Source organism: Rutidosis leptorrhynchoides, chromosome 1 (assembly GCF_046630445.1).
Source record: "Rutidosis leptorrhynchoides isolate AG116_Rl617_1_P2 chromosome 1, CSIRO_AGI_Rlap_v1, whole genome shotgun sequence".
In the NCBI taxonomy this organism is placed as follows: Eukaryota; Viridiplantae; Streptophyta; class Magnoliopsida; order Asterales; family Asteraceae; genus Rutidosis; species Rutidosis leptorrhynchoides.
In genome coordinates this window covers 7,599,784-7,622,015 of record NC_092333.1, presented here as the reverse complement: position 1 = coordinate 7,622,015, position 22,232 = coordinate 7,599,784, and the positions used below count along the sequence as shown (strand labels likewise).

The 22,232-nt window shown below is 32.8% G+C and overlaps 1 protein-coding gene across 1 annotated transcript; it reads right to left on the bottom strand.

The window, feature by feature from the left end:
- Positions 1–87: 87 nt before the first annotated feature.
- LOC139855939 (fatty acid conjugase FAC2 A-like) lies at positions 88–1,468 on the bottom strand. Its single transcript, XM_071845181.1, has one exon. The coding sequence runs from the start codon at positions 1,456–1,458 to the stop codon at positions 277–279; it is 1,182 nt and encodes a 393-aa protein (XP_071701282.1). The 5' UTR covers positions 1,459–1,468; the 3' UTR covers positions 88–276.
- Positions 1,469–22,232: the final 20,764 nt, after the last annotated feature.

Below are 22,232 nucleotides of genomic sequence, written 5' to 3'. Positions count from 1 at the left end.
TACTACAAAAACATTGTGTTTTTTTTTTAAACAAGTAGTTTAGGTGCCATGTTAGAAATATATATAAAGTGCATTAATATATGTTGACTAGATTCTTCTTAGAAATATGAAGATTGTATTAACTAAATTAAAATTAAGTCGCATCCCTATTAAACAACAGTTTTTTTTAAGACTTTGCTCAACTTCTTTATTCTAAGGACGATTGGTATTGCGTAACAAATAACCATTAACATCTCTAGACCAAAATATAAGGTAATAAAAATACATTAAAACATATTATTTGATCTTATTCTTATACCAATAAACACCACCTTTCTTCTCACCATCATCAGATTCAACATAGATGCATTCCTTCATTTCTCTCCAAAACGCCTTTAGAATAAAAGTATCATCGTAATTGTAGTACTCACCTAATATCGGCTTAACTGCCTCCAAAGCCTCGATCGCGTGATAATGTGGAATCGTTGGAAACAAATGATGTAACACATGAATACGTGGCAAATCGTGCACAAAATAATTCAAAAAACCAACATCTCTATCAATCGTCGATAAAGCACCTCTCATCCAGTTCCATTCGGTTGAATCATAATGAGCGATCGAAGGATGAGTGTGTTGTAAGTAAGTCAAAAACATCAAAAGACTACACATTAGAAACAGAGGTAGTCCAAACACATTAATAGCCCAAAACACCCCTTTAGCCATTGCTATTCGATAATATCCATAAAGAGCAACAAATATCCCAATATCCGAAAGAAAGATTAAACCACGTTCGCTATCATTAAATATGCGACTATTTGGATAAAAATGACTCGCGATCCCTTCATACTTTCGGCCTGTATAATTAAAGAATAAATAAGCACTCCATCCAAAAGTGAGATTAAACAAAATCTGTAAAATCACACCAATTCGATTGTTGAGAACTTTTGAATACAATTTATCATCATTGAGTTTAGGGACATGAATTTCGTCGTATTCTATTGAATTTGTGTGAGCATGATGTGTACGGTGACTAAATTTCATTGAATAGTACGGAGTGAGAAGACAAGTAAGGATCAAGAAACCAATTGGGTCGTCTAACCATTGACGACCAGTGAAGCCACGAAGGCAACATTCATGGCCAATGCCCCAAATACCGCCAAATATTACAGCTTGGAACGACCAATAAATAGGCCACACGACATAAGAAATGGGCTTAGGAAGAAGTGGAATATAGTTTATTGATATGTAAAAGAGGGTACACATTATGAAAATGTCGCGAAATAGGGATTTAAACGAGCGAAAAAGAGAGTGTTTGAAACAGTGTGGTGGTACTGCTTTCTTGAGATCACTATACTCAAATGGAGGTTTTGAGATGTGAACTCTTTTTAAAGACTTCATGTGATTAGTTTCTTCCATGGTGGTTGTTTTTGAGTTTTGCTTGTGAAGTTTGGAAGTACGGAATAGTATGTTTTTATACATGGTCCTTGGGTGAATGGTGGCTTATAAATTATAATATCACGTTTAATTATTTAGTCTAAAAAGTACTGAAGAATATCTGCAACTAGATATCAAAATACAAGTGGCCAAGAAGGATTCGAGCTGTCTATTAAGATCACTCCCAATAATAACGTCCTCACTCCACCCTCGTGAAGACACCACTGACTGTGTCCTCACCTTCACTTAGGCCTCAAATCTCACTCTCACATTTTTGGTGAAATAGCATGATTAAGGACTTCACAAGCACGACCGATAAAACAAGGGAGTGCTTCACAAGAGCACGACCGATGCAAGGGAGTGCGACCATGAAAGTGGAGTTTTAGAATAAAGGGATTGTGCTAATAAATTTGACACTTGTAAACTAATTCATTTAATTAATTTAGTGGATTCATGTAATGGTAAAGAAGTATGTCATGTATGTCAATGAATATATCATGGAAAGAAAATGGGGGAATATACTGATATGGCGCTGATGTGAAAGTCTATCTTGATAAGTAAGGAGATTATGGTTACGAGTGGTCTATTTAATCTACATATTGTTGTAGAAAAGGAAATAAAAAATGAATTTTCAGTTTAGTTCTTTTTATGAAATATACATCTTTTTTTCTTTCACGTTTATACCATTTTAAAAACATATTTAACACGTGCCACATTAAAAACTTATTTTTTAAAAGATACGAGTAACATTTAGGATTGTGGTTAACTCGCTAGAAAGTGTTGTACACGATGATTATTTATTATTTTCAGGATGACGATTATTCATATATATATATATATACAATACTTTTAAATGATGTCGTTAGAAAACTATATAAAAATAATTATTGATATGACAAATTAAAATGAATAATTGTAAATAGAAGGAAGGAACAAAATATAAATGGCAATAATTGAGTTAATTATTAAAATAAAAATTATTTTGGTTGTCGGTATATGAGAATAGGAATTATTTGGTTACTAGATATACTTCAAATCCAACTTAAATCCAAAAGAGTAGTCATAATTTCTAAAAGTGAATAATGAAAAAATGTTGGAAAATGTTAATCGTGTTATAATAATAATAATAATAATAATAATAATAATAATAATAATAATAATAATAATAATAATAATAATAATAATAATAATAATAATAATAATAATAATATAGATATGGATAGTCAATTTTGGTGTATAGATATAGTCAATTTTGGTACATAAAGTATGTATTTTTATATTGAGATTTTAGGCTATAAATACTTATGAATGTAAGCATTAAACTTGCACCATTTCTCACACTTACAAAGTGTTTCTTTCTTTCTCTCTATTATCATCTACTTTCTTACACTTCATTATTAATATTCTTAATCAAGAATCAAACCACTAAATGTAGTTATAAGCCTACTGAATTATAACATAATCAAACCACTAAAGATAGTTATAAGCCTACTGAATTATAATATAATCAAACCACTAAAGGTAGTTATAAGCCTACTGAATTATAACACGTTATCAGCACAAAGAGCTCCATATAATCAAGATGATTCTTTTAGTTGCCCAACCACCACTACCACCTCTCAAGATTCCCGCCAGCCACCGTCCTCCGTCGCTGAAACCGTCGGAAGATCTTGAAACCTCCGGTGTGTCTTCTGATCAAGAATTTATCAGCTTGGGTTCTTCCACCACTGAGTTATACTCATCGGGTTACATCTCTTACATTTCTTCCTCTTCATCTTTCAATTCATTCATATCATAAATCATAAAAATATATATCTATATATTATAACACACTCCATATTATATCATATTCTAAAAAAAAAAAAAAAAAACGATAAGCTCATTTTATAAATGTTACGAGTTGATCTAACTCCTTCGGCTTATCCATAAAACGCGGATTGATTTAAACAACAAAATGGAACATATAAATTAATTAACAATTAGTTCCGATTATTTCGCATGTATTAAAAAACGGGGAATACTGAATCAAAAAAAAAATAACATACCTAAATTACCTTTTTTAACATTTTGTTGATAAATTTGGAACTCGCTTCAGCGCCGCGGCTAACAAATTGATATAACAAAGTGCGATTGGACTTCAAGGTTTGATGTGAGAGTTTAATTTATATTTTTGATTTTGATGTGATTAAAATTCAATAATAAAAGGAAGAGACGTTAATGAAGAAGATGAAAATTTTAGTCAGATTGTAGTGACACAATGAAAATTTACAATAAGAATGATTAAATCAAATGATACGTAGGGATATAATATATAAAGATTTTTGAGCAAGTGGACAAATGAAGTAGTTATAATTTTGTCAAAATTTTAGGTGTGAAAGGTAGAAAAGTGGCATCATTAAATTGATTGAGTTAAAAAAAAAGGGAAAAAAATAAACACATCATTTCAATTGGTAAAAAAAAAAAAAAAAAAAAAAAAATTGAATCTTTTAAAAACCATGTAAACCCTTAGCAATCTTAGACTTAAATAATCTGAATTATCTAAGATGTCTAGATTTTTATGTGCACTCTTAATTTACTTAATAGTCTTAATTAATTTTGTTGTACTAAGTAGGAGTAGATATATTTTAATATCTTCTAGTGTGATCCACAACCTACAAACATTATGTTACTCCATTTAAAACATAAAATCCTCCTTGCTAGATTTACTAGTATTCTAGTCTGAGAACTATAGATCTTTGATTGGGTATTACCTAGATAACCATTTAACTACGGTGTCAAGATTAGAAACTAACTCTATATATATGCTTCAATGGACTGAAGTTTATATAGTTGAAAAATAAAGAGCATATATGTTATTAAGTCTTATATAGTACTCCGTAACTGTTATTAAAAAAAATTATGCAAATAATAGAGGTTAACTAATCCAACTAAAACTCCATCCAAATATATGTTTATTAGGTGTTATCATTTATGTACTGCGGATTGTAACTTGTTTTCAGGTAATAAAATTTGATTATCTTGATGAAATATTTACTCATTATTTACTTATCTTATTTGAAGTTTTAGCATGAATCTTGCTGAAATACAATTTTAATTAGATGATAGAGACCTATGTATTGCAGATACTGGTAACACACACAATAATCAAATCTACGAAATATTTCATTAATTTGAAATCAACTGAAAGAATTATTAATACTATATCAGGTCCTGCGAACTTGATAAAAAGAAAGTCAAAATTCATGTTACCAAATGCTACAAATTTTCTGGTAAATAATGCTTTGTTTTCTCTCAAAATCAAAGAGAAATTGATTAAGTTTCTCTGATATATATCATAACGGATATGATTATCAGTAAATGATAAGAGAAAATGAGAAATATTTATGCATCACCGACAAGAATTATGTGGTTGAAAAACTAGCAAGGCTTAGTCCTGGTTTACATTATACATATATAAATGTACCAGAAGCACATATGATGGAAAGCACATATGATGATTATGAAAAGCACATATGATTAAAAGCGCATATGATAAAAAGCGCATATGATGAAAAGCGCAGCGCATATGATGAAAAGCGCATATGATAAAAAGCGCATATGATAAAAAGCGCATATGATTAAAAGCGCAGCGCATATGATTAAAAGCGCATATGATGAAAAGTGCATATAATGAAAAGCACAGCGCATATGATTAAAAGCGCATATGTTTAAAAACGCATATGATGAAAAGTGCATATGATGAAAAGCGCAGCGCATATGATTAAAATAGCATATGGTGAAAAGGATATATGATGAAAAGCGCATATGGTGATTAATGAAAAAGCACATATGGTGATTAATGAAAAACACATATGGTGATTAATGAAAAGCACATATGGTGATTAATGAAAAGAATATTGAGAAAGAATCACCAATATTTCTTGAAAGAATTCAAGGTTATATATATGGACCAATTCATCCATCATGTGGACCATTTTGATATTTCCTGGTTCTAATAGACGCATTTAGAGGATGGTCTCATGTTTGTGTGTTATCAAGCCGTAATATAGCATTTGCAAAGTTTCTTGCACAAATTATTAAATTGAGAACACATTATTCTGATTATATCATTAAAAGGATGAGACTTGATAATGTTGGTGAGTTAACATCTCAAATATTTAATGATTATTATATGTCTACAGGGATTGTTGTTGAACATCCAGTTGCTCATGTGCATACACAAAATTAGTTTAGCTGAATCAATAGATAAACGCTTGCATCTAATAAGTAGACGATTGGTAATGAGTACAAAACTCTCAATATCTATATGGGGACATGTAAATTTACATGATGCGACCTTAATTCGCATTAAACCAAGTGCAAGTCATAAATATTCTCCATTACCAACTTAATTGTGGTCGAGACCAACTATTTTCCATCTTAGAACATTTGGTTGTGCAGTGTATTTTTAATTGCACCACCACAAAAAATGGTTCCTCAAAGAAGGATTGAAATATATGTTGGATATGAAACATCTTCAATCATAAGATATATTGAACCCATGACGGGTGATGTTTTTTAAAGCACGTTTTGCTGATTGTCATTTTAATGAAACATTGTTCCCTATATTAGGGGGAGAAATGAAATATAAATAAAATGATGTTTCATGGTGTGAACATCAATTAAGGTATGTTGATCCTCGCACAAAAGAATGCGAAAAGAAAGTTCAAATATAATGCATATGCAAGAACTTACAAATTAATTACTTTATGCATTTAAAGATACAAAAATAAGTGACTAAATCATATATACCAACAGTAAATGCTTCAGCTAGAATTGAAATTACAAAAGCTGGCAATAATTTCACTCATGAGTCTTTGCTACGGCAGAAACGTGGGAGACCAATTGGTTCCAATGATAAAAATCCTCGAAAAATAAAATCAGCTGATAATGAGGTAAAAGAAAGTGTTCAAGAAGAACCATAAATCAATATTCTTTCTGCAGAGGATATTGATAAATGTAAATACATAAATTGTTATAAATTATGCAATATTATGGAACCAAAATGAAATGAAAATCTTGATGAGATATTTTCATATAATATTACCATGACATCATGAATAAAGATGATGATCTAGAACCAAAATCTGTCATTGAATATCAAAATAGACATGATTGAGCTCAATGAAAAGGAGCAATACGAGCTGAATTAGAATCGCTTAATAAAAGAAAAGTAAAAGAAAAGTTTTTGGATCAATCGTTATCACTTTTAAAGATGTGAAACATATGGGATACAAATGAATTTTTAATCCGAAAAAGAAATGTGCAAATGAAGTTACAAGGCAAAACTAGACTTGTAACTCAAGATTTTCCACAAAGACCAGAAATGAATTATGAGAAAAACTTATCCTTATGTAATGGATACAATTACTTATTAGATACTTAATCAATCTGGTAGTTACTTAAATGCATCTCATGGATGTTGTTACTACTTATCTGTATGGATCACTTGATAGTGATATATATGAATATACTTGAAGGGTTTAAGGTATCATAAGCATCTAATGCAAAAACACAAGGAAATGTATTCCATTGAATCACAAAGATTTTTATATGGGTTAAAACAATCGGATCGCATATGGTATACCCGATTAAGTGATTACTTGATAAGAAAAAAGGGGTATACAAATAATCTTATTTGCACATGTGTTCTTATTAAGAAAACAATGTCCGGATATGTGATTGTAAGTTGTTTATGTCAATGATCATAACATCATATGAACAAATAAAGAGATCAGTATTGACTTGGATTGCAAATTGAACATATGCCTAATGGTTTACTTGTACATCAAACAACTTAGACCGAAAAGATTTTAAAACAATTTTAAAGACAAAACCATTGGTTGTTAGATCACTCAATATTGACACTGATTCATTTTATCACTGTGAAGATCATGAAGATCTTAACGGATCAGAAATTCCATATATGAGTGAAATTGGGACTCTTATGTATCTTACAAATTATACAAGACCTGACATTTCTTTTGTAGTTAATTTGTTGGCAAGGTTCAGCTCTGCTCCTACCAAAAGATACTTGAATAGGATCAAACACATATTTCGATACCTTCGAGGAACTACTAATTTAGGATTATTTTATTCTAACGAATCAAAACAAGATTTGATTGGTTATGTAGATGCAGGTTATTTATCTGATCCACATAAAGCTAAATCTCAAACTGGATATGTATTCCTAAATAGAGGTACTGCAATATCATGACGTTCTCGAAAACAAACACTTGTTGCTACATCATCAAATCATGCCGAAGTGATTGCATTACATGAAGCTACTCGAGAATGTTTTTGGTTGAGATCAATGACACAACTCATTACTGATTCTTGTGAACTAGAATGCGATAAAAATCCAACAACTATCTATGAAGATAATGCAGCTTGTATAACACAGATGTAAGAAGGGTACATCAAAAGTGACCAAACAAAACACATACCTCCTAGATTCTTCTCATGCACTCAAAATCTCATTAAGGATAACCAGATTGAAATGAGATATGTGCAATCCAGCAAAAACTCTGCTGATTTTTTCACGAAAGCACTTCTAACTGCTATTTTCAGAACACACGTTCATAACATTGGCATGAGCCATGTTCAAAAGATGTAACAGCTGAAGCGATGTCTACTTGAGGGGGAGTCAACTTCATGCTGCACTCTTTTTCCCTTAGCTAAAGTTTTTTCCCACTGGGTTTTCTTTAGCAAGGTTTTTAACGAGGCAGTAATTTATAGTTGATCTTCAATAAAACAAAATTGCTATCCAAGGGGGAGTATTATAATAATAATAATAATAATAATAATAATAATAATAATAATAATAATAATAATAATAATAATAATAATAATAATAATAATAATAATAATAATAATAATATAGATATGGATAGTCAATTTTGGTGTATACATATAGTCAATTTTGGTACATAAAGTATGTATTTTTATATTGAGATTTTAGGCTATAAATACTCATGAATGCAAGCATTAAACTTGCACTATTTCTCACACTTACAAAGTGTTTCTTTCTTTCTCTCCATTATCATCTACTTTCTTACACTTCATTATTAGTATTCTTAATCAAGAATCAAACCACTAAAGGTAGTTAAAAGCCTACTGAATTATAACATAATCAAACCACTAAAAGTAGTTATAAGCCTACTGAATTATAACATAATCAAACCACTAAAGGTAGTTATAAGCCTACTGAATTATAACAAATCGTAGTTTTAATATTGTGTTATCAAGCCTTTTATAGTGAAAAAATATAGAATAAAAAGGAAAAGAGAAAAATGATAAAGTAATGTTTTAATTAATGAGAGTTCTAAGAGCTATATTTAAGAAAGTAATATAAGCAATAAAAATGTTATATGAAAGTTAATAAGATAGTTATTTATTTTTTATTTTTTTGAAAAGCAAGTAAAACTTTTATTTATCATAATGAATATTTACAATATGCCCTATAACACAAGATTATACAACACACGAAACGTAGAACACGGGACTATTACAAAGTGTGAATACAAGGAGAACGGTCCATGTGTATTGGAAGGATGGACGAAGAACTTGCGAGCAAGCAGGCTGGCATACAACACCAGTACCGATCGGGCGGTGACAAGGTTTTAGTATGATAACCATTTAATCCAAGGCCAACCAACCAAAGACATATGGGCCGAATGTATGCGACTATTTTGGAGGGCAGTTTGAGTAGAGATGGTGGATTAACCAATGCCCGTTCGTGTGTTTGGATGGGCAACGAAGGATGAAGGGTGAAATGTCCCGTTCTTATTGATTAAAAACGTTCCATATTAATTGATTTCGTTGCGAGGTTTTGACCTCTATATGAGACGTTTTTCAAAGACTGCATTCATTTTAAAACAAACCATAACCTTTATTTCATCAATAAAGGTTTAAAAAGCTTTACGTAGATTATCAAATAATGATAATCTAAAATATCCTGTTTACACACGACCATTACATAATGGTTTACCATACAAATATGTTACAACAAAATAAGTTTCTTGAATGCAGTTTTTACACAATATCATACAAGCATGAACTCCAAATCTCGTCCTTATTTAAGTATGCGACAGCGGAAGCTCTTAATAATCACCTGAGAATAAACATGCTTAAAACGTCAACAAAAATGTTGGTGAGTTATAGGTTTAACCTATATATATCAAATCGTAACAATAGACCACAAGATTTTATATTTCAATACACATCCCATACATAGAGATAAAAATCATTCATATGGTGAACACCTGGTAACCGACATTAACAAGATGCATATATAAGAATATCCCCATCATTCCGGGACACCCTTCGGATATGATATAAATTTCGAAGTACTAAAGCATCCGGTACTTTGGATGGGGTTTGTTCGGCCCAATAGATCTATCTTTAGGATTCGCGTCAATTAGGGTGTCTGTTCCCTAATTCTTAGATTACCAGACTTAATAAAAAGGGGCATATTCGATTTCGATAATTCAACCATAGAATGTAGTTTCACGTACTTGTGTCTATTTTGTAAATCATTTATAAAACCTGCATGTATTCTCATCCCAAAAATATTAGATTTTAAAAGTGGGACTATAACTCACTTTCACAGATTTTTACTTCATCGGGAAGTAAGACTTGGCCACTGGTTGATTCACGAACCTATAACAATATATACATATATATCAAAGTATGTTCAAAATATATTTACAACACTTTTAATATATTTTGATGTTTTAAGTTTATTAAGTCAGCTGTCCTCGTTAGTAACCTACAACTAGTTGTCCACAGTTAGATGTACAGAAATAAATCGATAAATATTATCTTGAATCAATCCACGACCCAGTGTATACGTATCTCAGTATTGATCACAACTCAAACTATATATATTTTGGAATCAACCTCAACCCTGTATAGCTAACTCCAACATTCACATATAGAGTGTCTATGGTTGTTCCGAAATATATATAGATGTGTCGACATGATAGGTCGAAACATTGTATACGTGTCTATGGTATCTCAAGATTACATAATATACAATACAAGTTGATTAAGTTATGGTTGGAATAGATTTGTTACCAATTTTCACGTAGCTAAAATGAGAAAAATTATCCAATCTTGTTTTACCCATAACTTCTTCATTTTAAATCCGTTTTGAGTGAATCAAATTGCTATGGTTTCATATTGAACTCTTTTTATGAATCTAAACAGAAAAAATATTTTGATGTTTTAAGTTTATTAAGTCAGCTGTCCTCGTTAGTAACCTACAACTAGTTGTCCACAGTTAGATGTACAGAAATAAATCGATAAATATTATCTTGAATCAATCCACGACCCAGTGTATACGTATCTCAGTATTGATCACAACTCAAACTATATATATTTTGGAATCAACCTCAACCCTGTATAGCTAACTCCAACATTCACATATAGAGTGTCTATGGTTGTTCCGAAATATATATAGATGTGTCGACATGATAGGTCGAAACATTGTATACGTGTCTATGGTATCTCAAGATTACATAATATACAATACAAGTTGATTAAGTTATGGTTGGAATAGATTTGTTACCAATTTTCACGTAGCTAAAATGAGAAAAATTATCCAATCTTGTTTTACCCATAACTTCTTCATTTTAAATCCGTTTTGAGTGAATCAAATTGCTATGGTTTCATATTGAACTCTTTTTATGAATCTAAACAGAAAAATTATAGGTTTATAGTCGGAAAAATAAGTTACAAGTCGTTTTTGTAAAGGTAGTTATTTCAGTCGAAAGAACGACGTCTAGATGACCATTTTAGAAAACATACTTCCACTTTGAGTTTAACCATAATTTTTGGATATAGTTTCATGTTCATAATAAAAATCATTTTCTCAGAATAACAACTTTTAAATCAAAGTTTATCATAGTTTTTAATTAACTAACCCAAAACAGCCCGCGGTGTTACTACGACGGCGTAAATCCGGTTTTACGGTGTTTTTCGTGTTTCCAGGTTTTAAATCATTAAGTTAGCATATCATATAGATATAGAACATGTGTTTAGTTAATTTTAAAAGTCAATTTAGAAGGATTAACTTTTGTTTGCGAACAAGTTTAGAATTAACTAAACTATGTTCTAGTGATTACGAGTTTAAACCTTCGAATAAGATAGTTTTATATATATGAATCGAATGATATTATGAACATCATTACTACCTCAAGTTTAGTAGTTAAACCTACTGGAAGTGACAAGAAATGATCTAGCTTCAAAGGATCTTGGATGGCTTGAAAGTTCTTGAAGTAGGATCATGACACAAAAACAAGTTCAAGTAAGATTTTTACTCGAATTAAGATAGTTTATAGTTATAGAAATTGAATCAAAGTTTGAATATGAATATTACGTTGAATAAGAAAGATAACCTACTGTATATAACAAAGGTTTCTTGATCTTAGATGATTACTTGGAATGGATTAGAAAGCTTGGAAGTAAATTAGTAAACTTGAAGGGATTTTTGAAGTGTTCTTGAAGTGTTCTTCCTATGATGATTATAGCTTGATTCTTGAAGTGATTTTTGATGAAGATGATGATTAACTACTGGAAAAATACGTTCATAATAGTGTGTGTGTGTTGAGAGAGAATTAGAAAGAGAATTGGAAGTGAAATGGAGTGAATGATGAGTGGTAATTGGTGAGTGGTGAGTGGGGTTAAAAAGAGTTCTAGTTAGTTGACTAGCTCATGGTAGAAGTTAAAATTGATTAGTCATACATGACATAATCAAGAGTGGAATCCCATGCTAGTTCCTATTGGTATATACCCATAGTAAGTACGTTTTGAAGCTGTGTATAATACGGGTAAGAATACGACTAGAATTCTTGATGAAAGAAAAGAATGGGAAAGTAACTGTAACTATTTTCGTTAAGTATGAGTGTTTTGATATATGTCTTGAAGTCTTCCAAAAGTATTTTAATACATCTAAATACACTACATGTATATACATTTTAACTGAGTCGTTAAGTCATCGTTAGTCGTTACATGTAAGTGTTGTTTTGAAACCTTTAAGTTAATGATCTCAATTAATGTTGTTAACCCATTGTTTATTATATCTAATGAGATGTTAAATTATTATATTATCATGATATTATGATATATTAATATATCTTAATATGATATATATACATTTAAATGTCGTTACAACGATAATCGTTACATATATGTCTCGTTTTGAAATCCTTAAGTTAGTAGTCTTGTTTATATGTATATAACTCATTGTTAATATACTTATGGAGATACTTACTTATCATAATCTCATGTTAACCATATGTATATCAATATATATATCGTCATGTCGTTTTTACAAGTTTTAACGTTCGTGAATCGCCGGTCAACTTGGGTGGTCAATTGTCTATATGAAACATATTTCAATTAATCAAGTCTTAACAAGTTTGATTGCTTAACATGTTGGAAACATCTAATCATGTAAATATCAATCTCAATTAATATATATAAACATGGAAAAGTTCGGGTCACTACAGTTATAGTGACCCGAACTTTTCCATTTTTATATATATTAATTGAGATTGATATTTACATGATTAAATGTTTCCAAAATGTTAAGCAATCAAACTTGTTAAGACTTGATTAATTGAAATATGTTTCATATAGACAATTGACCACCCAAGTTGATCGGTGATTCACGAACGTTAAAACTTGTAAAAACTATATGATGACATATATATGGATATATATATAGTTAACATGATACTATGATAAGAAAACATATCATAAAGTATATTAACAATGAACTACATATGTAAAAACAAGACTACTAACTTAATGATTTTTAAACGAGACATATATGTAACGATTATCGTTGTAAAGACATTTAATGTATATATATCATATTAAGAGATATTCATACATGATAATATCATGATAATATAATAATTTAAAATCTCATTTGATATTATAAACATTGGGTTAACAACATTTAACAAGATCGTTAACCTAAAGGTTTCAAAACAACACTTACATGTAACGACTAACGATGACTTAACGACTCAGTTAAAATGTGTATACATGTAGTGTTTTAATATGTATTTATACACTTTTTAAAGACTTCAATACACTTATCAAAATACTTCTACTTAACAAAAATGCTTACAATTACATCCTCGTTCAGTTTCATCAACAATTCTACTCGTATGCACCCGTATTCGTACTCGTACAATACACAGATTTTAGATGTATGTACTATTGGTATATACACTCCAATGATCAGCTCTTAGCAGCCCATGTGAGTCACCTAACACATGTGGGAACCATCATTTGGCAACTAGCATGAAATATCTCATAAAATTACAAAAATATGAGTAATCATTCATGACTTATTTACATGAAAACAAAATTACATATCCTTTATATCTAATCCATACACCAACGACCAAAAACACCTACAAACACTTTCATTCTTCAATTTTCTTCATCTAATTGATCTCTCTCAAGTTCTATCTTCAAGTTCTAAGTGTTCTTCATATATTCTACAAGTTCTAGTTACATAAAATCAAGAATACTTTCAAGTTTGCTAGCTCACTTCCAATCTTGTAAGGTGATCATCCAACCTCAAGAAATCTTTATTTATTACACTAGGTTATCATTCTAATACAAGGTAATAATCATATTCAAACTTTGGTTCAATTTCTATAACTATAACAATCTTATTTCAAGTGATGATCTTACTTGAACTTGTTTTCGTGTCATGATTCTGCTTCAAGAACTTCGAGCCATCCAAGGATCCATTGAAGCTAGATCCATTTTTCTCTTTTCCAGTAGGTTTATCCAAGGAAATTAAGGTAGTAATGATGTTCATAACATCATTCTATTCATACATATAAAGCTATCTTATTCGAAGGTTTAAACTTGTAATCACTAGAACATAGTTTAGTTAATTCTAAACTTGTTCGCAAACAAAAGTTAATCCTTCTAACTTGACTTTTAAAATCAACTAAATACATGTTCTATATCTATATGATATGCTAACTTAATGATTTAAAACCTGGAGACACGAAAAACACCGTAAAACCGAATTTACGCCGTCGTAGTAACACCGCGGGCTGTTTTGGGTTAGTTAATTAAAAACTATGATAAACTTTGATTTAAAAGTTGTTATTCTGAGAAAATGATTTTTATTATGAACATGAAACTATATCCAAAAATTATGGTTAAACTCAAAGTGGAAGTATGTTTTCTAAAATGGTCATCTAGACGTCGTTCTTTCGACTGAAATGACTACCTTTACAAAAACTACTTGTAACTTATTTTTCCGACTATAAACCTATACTTTTTCTGTTTAGATTCATAAAATAGAGTTCAATATGAAACCATAGCAATTTGATTCACTCAAAACGGATTTAAAATGAAGAAGTTATGGGTAAAACAAGATTGGATAATTTTTCTCATTTTAGCTACGTGAAAATTGGTAACAAATCTATTCCAACCATAACTTAATCAACTTGTATTGTATATTATGTAATCTTGAGATACCATAGACACGTATACAATGTTTCGACCTATCATGTCGACACATCTATATATATTTCGGAACAACCATAGACACTCTATATGTGAATGTTGGAGTTAGCTATACATGGTTGAGGTTGATTCCAAAATATATATAGTTTGAGTTGTGATCAATACTGAGATACGTATACACTGGGTCATGGATTGATTCAAGATAATATTTATCGATTTATTTCTGTACATCTAACTGTGGACAACTAGTTGTAGGTTACTAACGAGGACAGCTGACTTAATAAACTTAAAACATCAAAATATATTAAAAGTGTTGTAAATATATTTTGAACATACTTTGATATATATGTATATATTGTTATAGGTTAGTGAATCAACCCGTGGCCAAGTCTTATTTCCTGACGAAGTAAAAATCTGTGAAAGTGAGTTATAGTCCCACTTTTAAAATCTAATATTTTTGGGATGAGAATACATGCAGGTTTTATAAATGATTTACAAAATAGACACAAGTACGTGAAACTACATTCTATGGTTGAATTATCGAAATCGAATATGCCCCTTTTTATTAAGTCTGGTAATCTAAGAATTAGGGAACAGACACCCTAATTGACGCGAATCCTAAAGATAGATCTATTGGGCCTAACAAACCCCATCCAAAGTACCGGATGCTTTAGTACTTCGAAATTTATATCATATTCGAAGGGTGTCCCGGAATGATGGGGATATTCTATTATATGCATCTTGTTAATGTCGGTTACCAGGTGTTCACCATATGAATGATTTTTATCTCTATGTATGGGATGTGTATTGAAATATGAAATCTTGTGGTCTATTATTATGATTTGATATATATAGGTTAAACCTATAACTCACCAACATTTTTGTTGACGTTTTAAGCATGTTTATTCTCAGGTGATTATTAAGAGCTTCCGCTGTCGCATACTTAAATAAGGACGAGATTTGGAGTCCATGCTTGTATGATATTGTGTAAAAACTGCATTCAAGAAACTTATTTTGTTGTAACATATTTGTATTGTAAACCATTATGTAATGGTCGTGTGTAAACAGGATATTTTAGATTATCATTATTTGATAATCTACGTAAAGCTTTTTAAACCTTTATTGATGAAATAAAGGTTATGGTTTGTTTTAAAATGAATGCAGTCTTTGAAAAACGTCTCATATAGAGGTCAAAACCTCGCAACGAAATCAATTAATATGGAACGTTTTTAATCAATAAGAACGGGACATTTCAGTTGGTATCCGAGCGTTGGTCTTAGAGAACCAGAATTTTGCATTAGTGTGTCTTATCGAGTTTGTTAGGATGCAATAGTGAGTCTGGACTTCGACCGTGTTTACTTGAAAAATGATTGCTTAACAAATTTTGTTGGAAACTATATATTTTTAACATGTGAATATTATGTGATATATTAATCTCTTAACGCGTTTGATATTATGTGATAGATGTCTACCTCTAGAACAAGTCCCATTGACTCACCTAATAATAATGAAGAGTCAAATGTAAATTGGAATGATTCGTGGACTGATTCACAAGTTCCCGAAGAGGAAACGGAAGAAGAGTCAGAACCGGAAGAAGAATCGGAACCGGAAGAAGAATCGGAACCAGATGAAGAAATAGAACCGGTGGGGGAAATAATAAAACGGTTAAGTAAAAGAAAATCCTCAACCAACCGACCAAGGTTAATTATGGTGAATGGTGTTTCCGCCAAGGAAGCAAAATATTGGGAGGATTACCAATTCTCCGATGAATCGGATTCCGACGAGAATTCCGATGATGTTATAGAAATTACCCCAACTGAATTTAAAAAGGCAAAAGAAAATAATAAGGGAAAGGGCATAAAAATAGAGAAATCTAATTCCAACCCCGATGAACTTTATATGTATCGTCAACCCCCGAAGTCCTTAAGTTGTAACAATGACCCGGGAACCTCTAAACCACCAGGTTTTTCTAAACCAATGTGGAAAATTACGGCTCGTATTAGGGGAACATCATATATCCCTAGAAACTTGGCAAAACGAACCAAAACCGAAGAAGAAGAAACAAGCGAGTCGGAATAAGATAGTTGTATTCGTGTGGTGTAATATATGTAATATAGTGTGCTTATGCTTTATGATATATGTAAAAATTGCTTGTATTAATAAGTATTTTTTTATGAATCTAACTCTTGTCTATTTTACAGTATAAAAACATAAAATGGATAGACAACCCAATATTTTAAGAGACCTACCCGGAGACATGATTGATGAAATCTTGTCTAGAGTCGGTCAGAATTCTTCGGCACAACTATTTAAGGCGAGATCAGTTTGTAAGACATTCGAAGAACGTTCTAAGAATGCCTTGGTTTATAAAAGGCTTTTGTTCGAAAGATGGGGGATATCACATTGGGAAATCCATAAGTTACGATGTGTTTACTTTGACGCATATATTGCGGGGAACCCAAATGCTATTTTACGCAATGGGTTAAGAAATTATTTTGACTCAATATATCCGAATATTGGACTTCGTGATTTAGAAAAAGCGGCTAACATGCAACATAAAGAAGCATGTTATGCTTACGGATTAGTAATGTTCTCTTCTCACCAAAGTGAGAACAAGAACATCGGGCTACAACTATTAAACAAAACGTTCCGACAAGTGACGGAGTCGGTAATTGGGGTAAGAAATGAGGTTTTTAGATTGTTACGGGACTGTTGGACATTACGTAACCCTCGTCCCTTTGACGACGTTACAACACGCTGTCTTATCAAAGGCCATAACGGTTATGTTCCACAAGACCAAGGATGGGAAGTAATCCTAGTAAAACCAGAATGCATGACTTGTTTCTAGACGTATGAATTACGTGTCTTTATTGCCTTTACTGAACGACTTGTGTACTAGCTAGAATTATCTTCACAACCATCTTGTATCAAATTTATTGTGTGCTATATTTCATGCTATATGTAAAATCAGCGGTATTGTAAGTTTGTAAAATATTGTGTAAAAGTTTGAACGCGAAATATTATTATAATCAGTTTTTCATATAGAATTGTAGTAGTTGAATTATATATTAGCTACTAAGTATGAACTTAACGGGTAGGTACTACCCGAATTTAAACTTATAAAACGCTAATATGAAGAAAAAGCTTTTATAAATGAGTTCATATTATGCTACGAAATACTATTAACTACTCTTAATATTCTGTATGATTAACTTGTTCCATTTGACTATTTTGAAGGAAATGGCACCGACTACTCGACACACCGTGAATATGAATGAAGAGGAATTCCGTACTTTTCTAGCTTCAAACATAGCCGCAGTACAGGCTGCGCTACATACCAACAATAACCTTGGATCTAGCAGTACAGGAAATCGTATAGGATGCACCTACAAAGAATTCACTGCCTGCAAACCTTTGGAATTTGATGGAACCGAAGGACCGATCGGATTGAAACGGTGGACCGAGAAGGTCGAATCGGTGTTTGCCATAAGTAAGTGTACTGAAGAGGACAAAGTGAAGTACGCTACGCATACCTTCACAGGTTCTGCGTTAACATGGTGGAATACCTATCTAGAGCAAGTGGGACAAGACGATGCGTACGCACTACCGTGGTCAGCATTCAAGCACTTGATGAACGAGAAATACCGTCCCAGAACCGAGGTCAATAAGCTCAAGACAGAACTTAGAGGGTTACGAACCCAAGGATTTGATATTACCACGTACGAAAGACGATTCACAGAATTGTGCCTATTGTGTCCGGGAGCGTTCGAAGATGAGGAAGAGAAGATCGACGCGTTTGTGAAAGGATTACCGGAAAGAATCCAAGAAGATATAAGTTCACACGAGCCCGCCTCTATACAACAGGCATGTAGAATGGCTCACAAACTAGTGAACCAGATTGAAGAAAGAATTAAAGAACAGACTGCTGAAGAGACCAATGTGAAGCAAGTCAAAAGAAAGTGGGAGGAAAACGGTGATAAGAATCACCAATACAACAACAACAGCAATTACAACAATAATCGCAACAATTATCCCAGCAATCGCAACATCAATCGCAACTACAACAAACGGCCCAACAACAACAACAACAACAACAACAACAACAACAACAACAGTAGCAGCAACTACAACAATCATCCCAACAACAATAATAACCGCAACAACAACAACAATCAGAAGCAGCTATGCCAAAGGTGTGAAAAGTATCACTCGGGGTTCTGCACCAAATTTTGCAACAAGTGTAAAAGAAATGGTCATAGCGCAGTGAAGTGTGAGGTCTACGGACCAGGGGTTAATAGAACGAAAGGAACAAATGGTGTCGGAACGAGTAATGGCGGAGCAAGTAGTGTCGGAGCAAGTTATGCCAATGTAGTTTGTTATAAATGTGGAAAACCTGGCCACATCATTAGAAATTGCCCGAACCAGGAGAACACGAATGGACAAGGCCGCGGAAGAGTTTTTAATATTAATGCGGCAGAGGCACAGGAAGACCCGGAGCTTGTTACGGGTACGTTTCTTATTGACAATAAATCTGCTTACGTTTTATTTGATTCGGGTGCGGATAGAAGCTATATGAGTAGAGATTTTTGTGCTAAATTAAGTTGTCCATTGACGCCTTTGGATAGTAAATTTTTACTCGAATTAGCAAATGGTAAATTAATTTCAGCAGATAATATATGTCGGAATCGAGAAATTAAACTGGTTAGCGAAACATTTAAGATTGATTTGATACCAGTAGAGTTAGGGAGTTTTGATGTGATAATCGGTATGGACTGGTTGAAAGAAGTGAAAGCAGAGATCGTTTGTTACAAAAATGCAATTCGCATTATACGAGAAAAAGGAAAACCCTTAATGGTGTACGGAGAAAAGGGCAACACGAAGCTACATCTTATTAGTAATTTGAAGGCACAAAAACTAATAAGAAAAGGTTGCTATGCTGTTCTAGCACACGTCAAGAAAGTACAAACTGAAGAAAAGAGCATCAATGATGTTCCCATTGCAAAAGAATTTCCCGATGTATTTCCGAAAGAATTACCGGGATTACCCCCACATCGATCCGTTGAATTTCAAATAGATCTTGTACCAGGAGCTGCACCAATAGCTCGTGCTCCTTACAGACTCGCACCCAGCGAGATGAAAGAACTGCAAAGCCAATTACAAGAACTTTTAGAGCGTGGTTTCATTCGACCAAGCACATCACCGTGGGGAGCTCCTGTTTTGTTTGTCAAGAAGAAAGATGGTACATTCAGGTTATGTATCGACTACCGAGAGTTGAACAAACTTACCATCAAGAACCGCTACCCACTACCGAGAATCGACGACTTATTTGATCAACTACAAGGCTCGTCTGTTTATTCAAAGATTGACTTACGTTCCGGGTATCATCAAATCCGGGTGAAAGAAGATGATATTCCAAAGACTGCTTTTAGAACACGTTACGGTCATTATGAGTTTATGGTCATGCCGTTTGGTTTAACTAATGCACCAGCTGTGTTCATGGACCTTATGAACCGAGTGTGTGGACCATACCTTGACAAGTTTGTCATTGTTTTCATTGATGACATACTTATTTACTCAAAGAATGACCAAGAACACGGTGAACATTTGAGAAAGGTGTAAGAAGTATTGAGGAAGGAAGAATTGTACGCTAAGTTTTCAAAGTGTGCATTTTGGTTGGAAGAAGTTCAATTCCTCGGTCACATAGTGAACAAAGAAGGTATTAAGGTGGATCCGGCAAAGATAGAAACTGTTGAAAAGTGGGAAACCCCAAAAACTCCGAAACACATACGCCAGTTTTTAGGACTAGCTGGTTACTACAGAAGGTTCATCCAAGACTTTTCCAGAATAGCAAAACCCTTGACTACATTAACGCATAAAGGGAAGAAATTTGAATGGAATGATGAACAAGATAAAGCGTTTCAGTTATTGAAGAAAAAGCTAACTACGGCACCTATATTGTCATTGCCTGAAGGGAATGATGATTTTGTGATTTATTGTGACGCATCAAAGCAAGGTCTCGGTTGTGTATTAATGCAACGAACGAAGGTGATTGCTTATGCGTCTAGACAATTGAAGATTCACGAACAAAATTATACGACGCATGATTTGGAATTAGGCGCGGTTGTTTTTGCATTAAAGACTTGGAGGCACTACTTATATGGGGTCAAAAGTATTATATATACCGACCACAAAAGTCTTCAACACATATTTAATCAGAAACAACTGAATATGAGGCAGCGTAGGTGGATTGAATTATTGAATGATTACGACTTTGAGATTCGTTACCACCCGGGGAAGGCAAATGTGGTAGCCGATGCCTTGAGCAGGAAGGACAGAGAACCCATTCGAGTAAAATCTATGAATATAATGATTCATAATAACCTTACTACTCAAATAAAGGAGGCGCAACAAGGAGTTTTAAAAGAGGGAAATTTAAAGGATGAAATACCCAAAGGATCGGAGAAGCATCTTAATATTCAGGAAGACGGAACCCGGTATAGGGCTGAAAGGATTTGGGTACCAAAATTTGGAGATATGAGAGAAATGGTACTTAGAGAAGCTCATAAAACCAGATACTCAATACATCCTGGAACGGGGAAGATGTACAAGGATCTCAAGAAACATTTTTGGTGGCCGGGTATGAAAGCCGATGTTGCTAATTACGTAGGAGAATGTTTGACGTGTTCTAAGGTCAAAGCTGAGCATCAGAAACCATCAGGTCTACTTCAACAACCCGAAATCCCAGAATGGAAATGGGAAAACATTACCATGGATTTCATCACTAAATTGCCAAGGACTGCAAGTGGTTTTGATACTATTTGGGTAATAGTTGATCGTCTCACCAAATCAGCACACTTCCTGCCAAAAAGAGAAGATGACAAGATGGAGAAGTTAGCACGACTGTATTTGAAGGAAGTCGTCTCCAGACATGGAATACCAATCTCTATTATCTCTGATAGGGATGGCAGATTTATTTCAAGATTCTGGCAGACATTACAGCAAGCATTAGGAACTCGTCTACACATGAGTACTGCCTATCATCCACAAACTGATGGGCAGAGCGAAAGGACGATACAAACGCTTGAAGACATGCTACGAGCATGTGTTATTGATTTCGGAAACAGTTGGGATCGACATCTACCGTTAGCAGAATTTTCCTACAACAACAGCTACCATTCAAGCATTGAGATGGCGCCGTTTGAAGCACTTTATGGTAGAAAGTGCAGGTCTCTGATTTGTTGGAGTGAATTGGGGGATAGACAGATTACGGG

Coding starts and splice junctions, on each gene's coding strand:
- LOC139855939 (XM_071845181.1), bottom strand. CDS start 1,458: ATGTATAAAAACATACTATTCCGTACTTCCAAACTTCACAAGCAAAAC.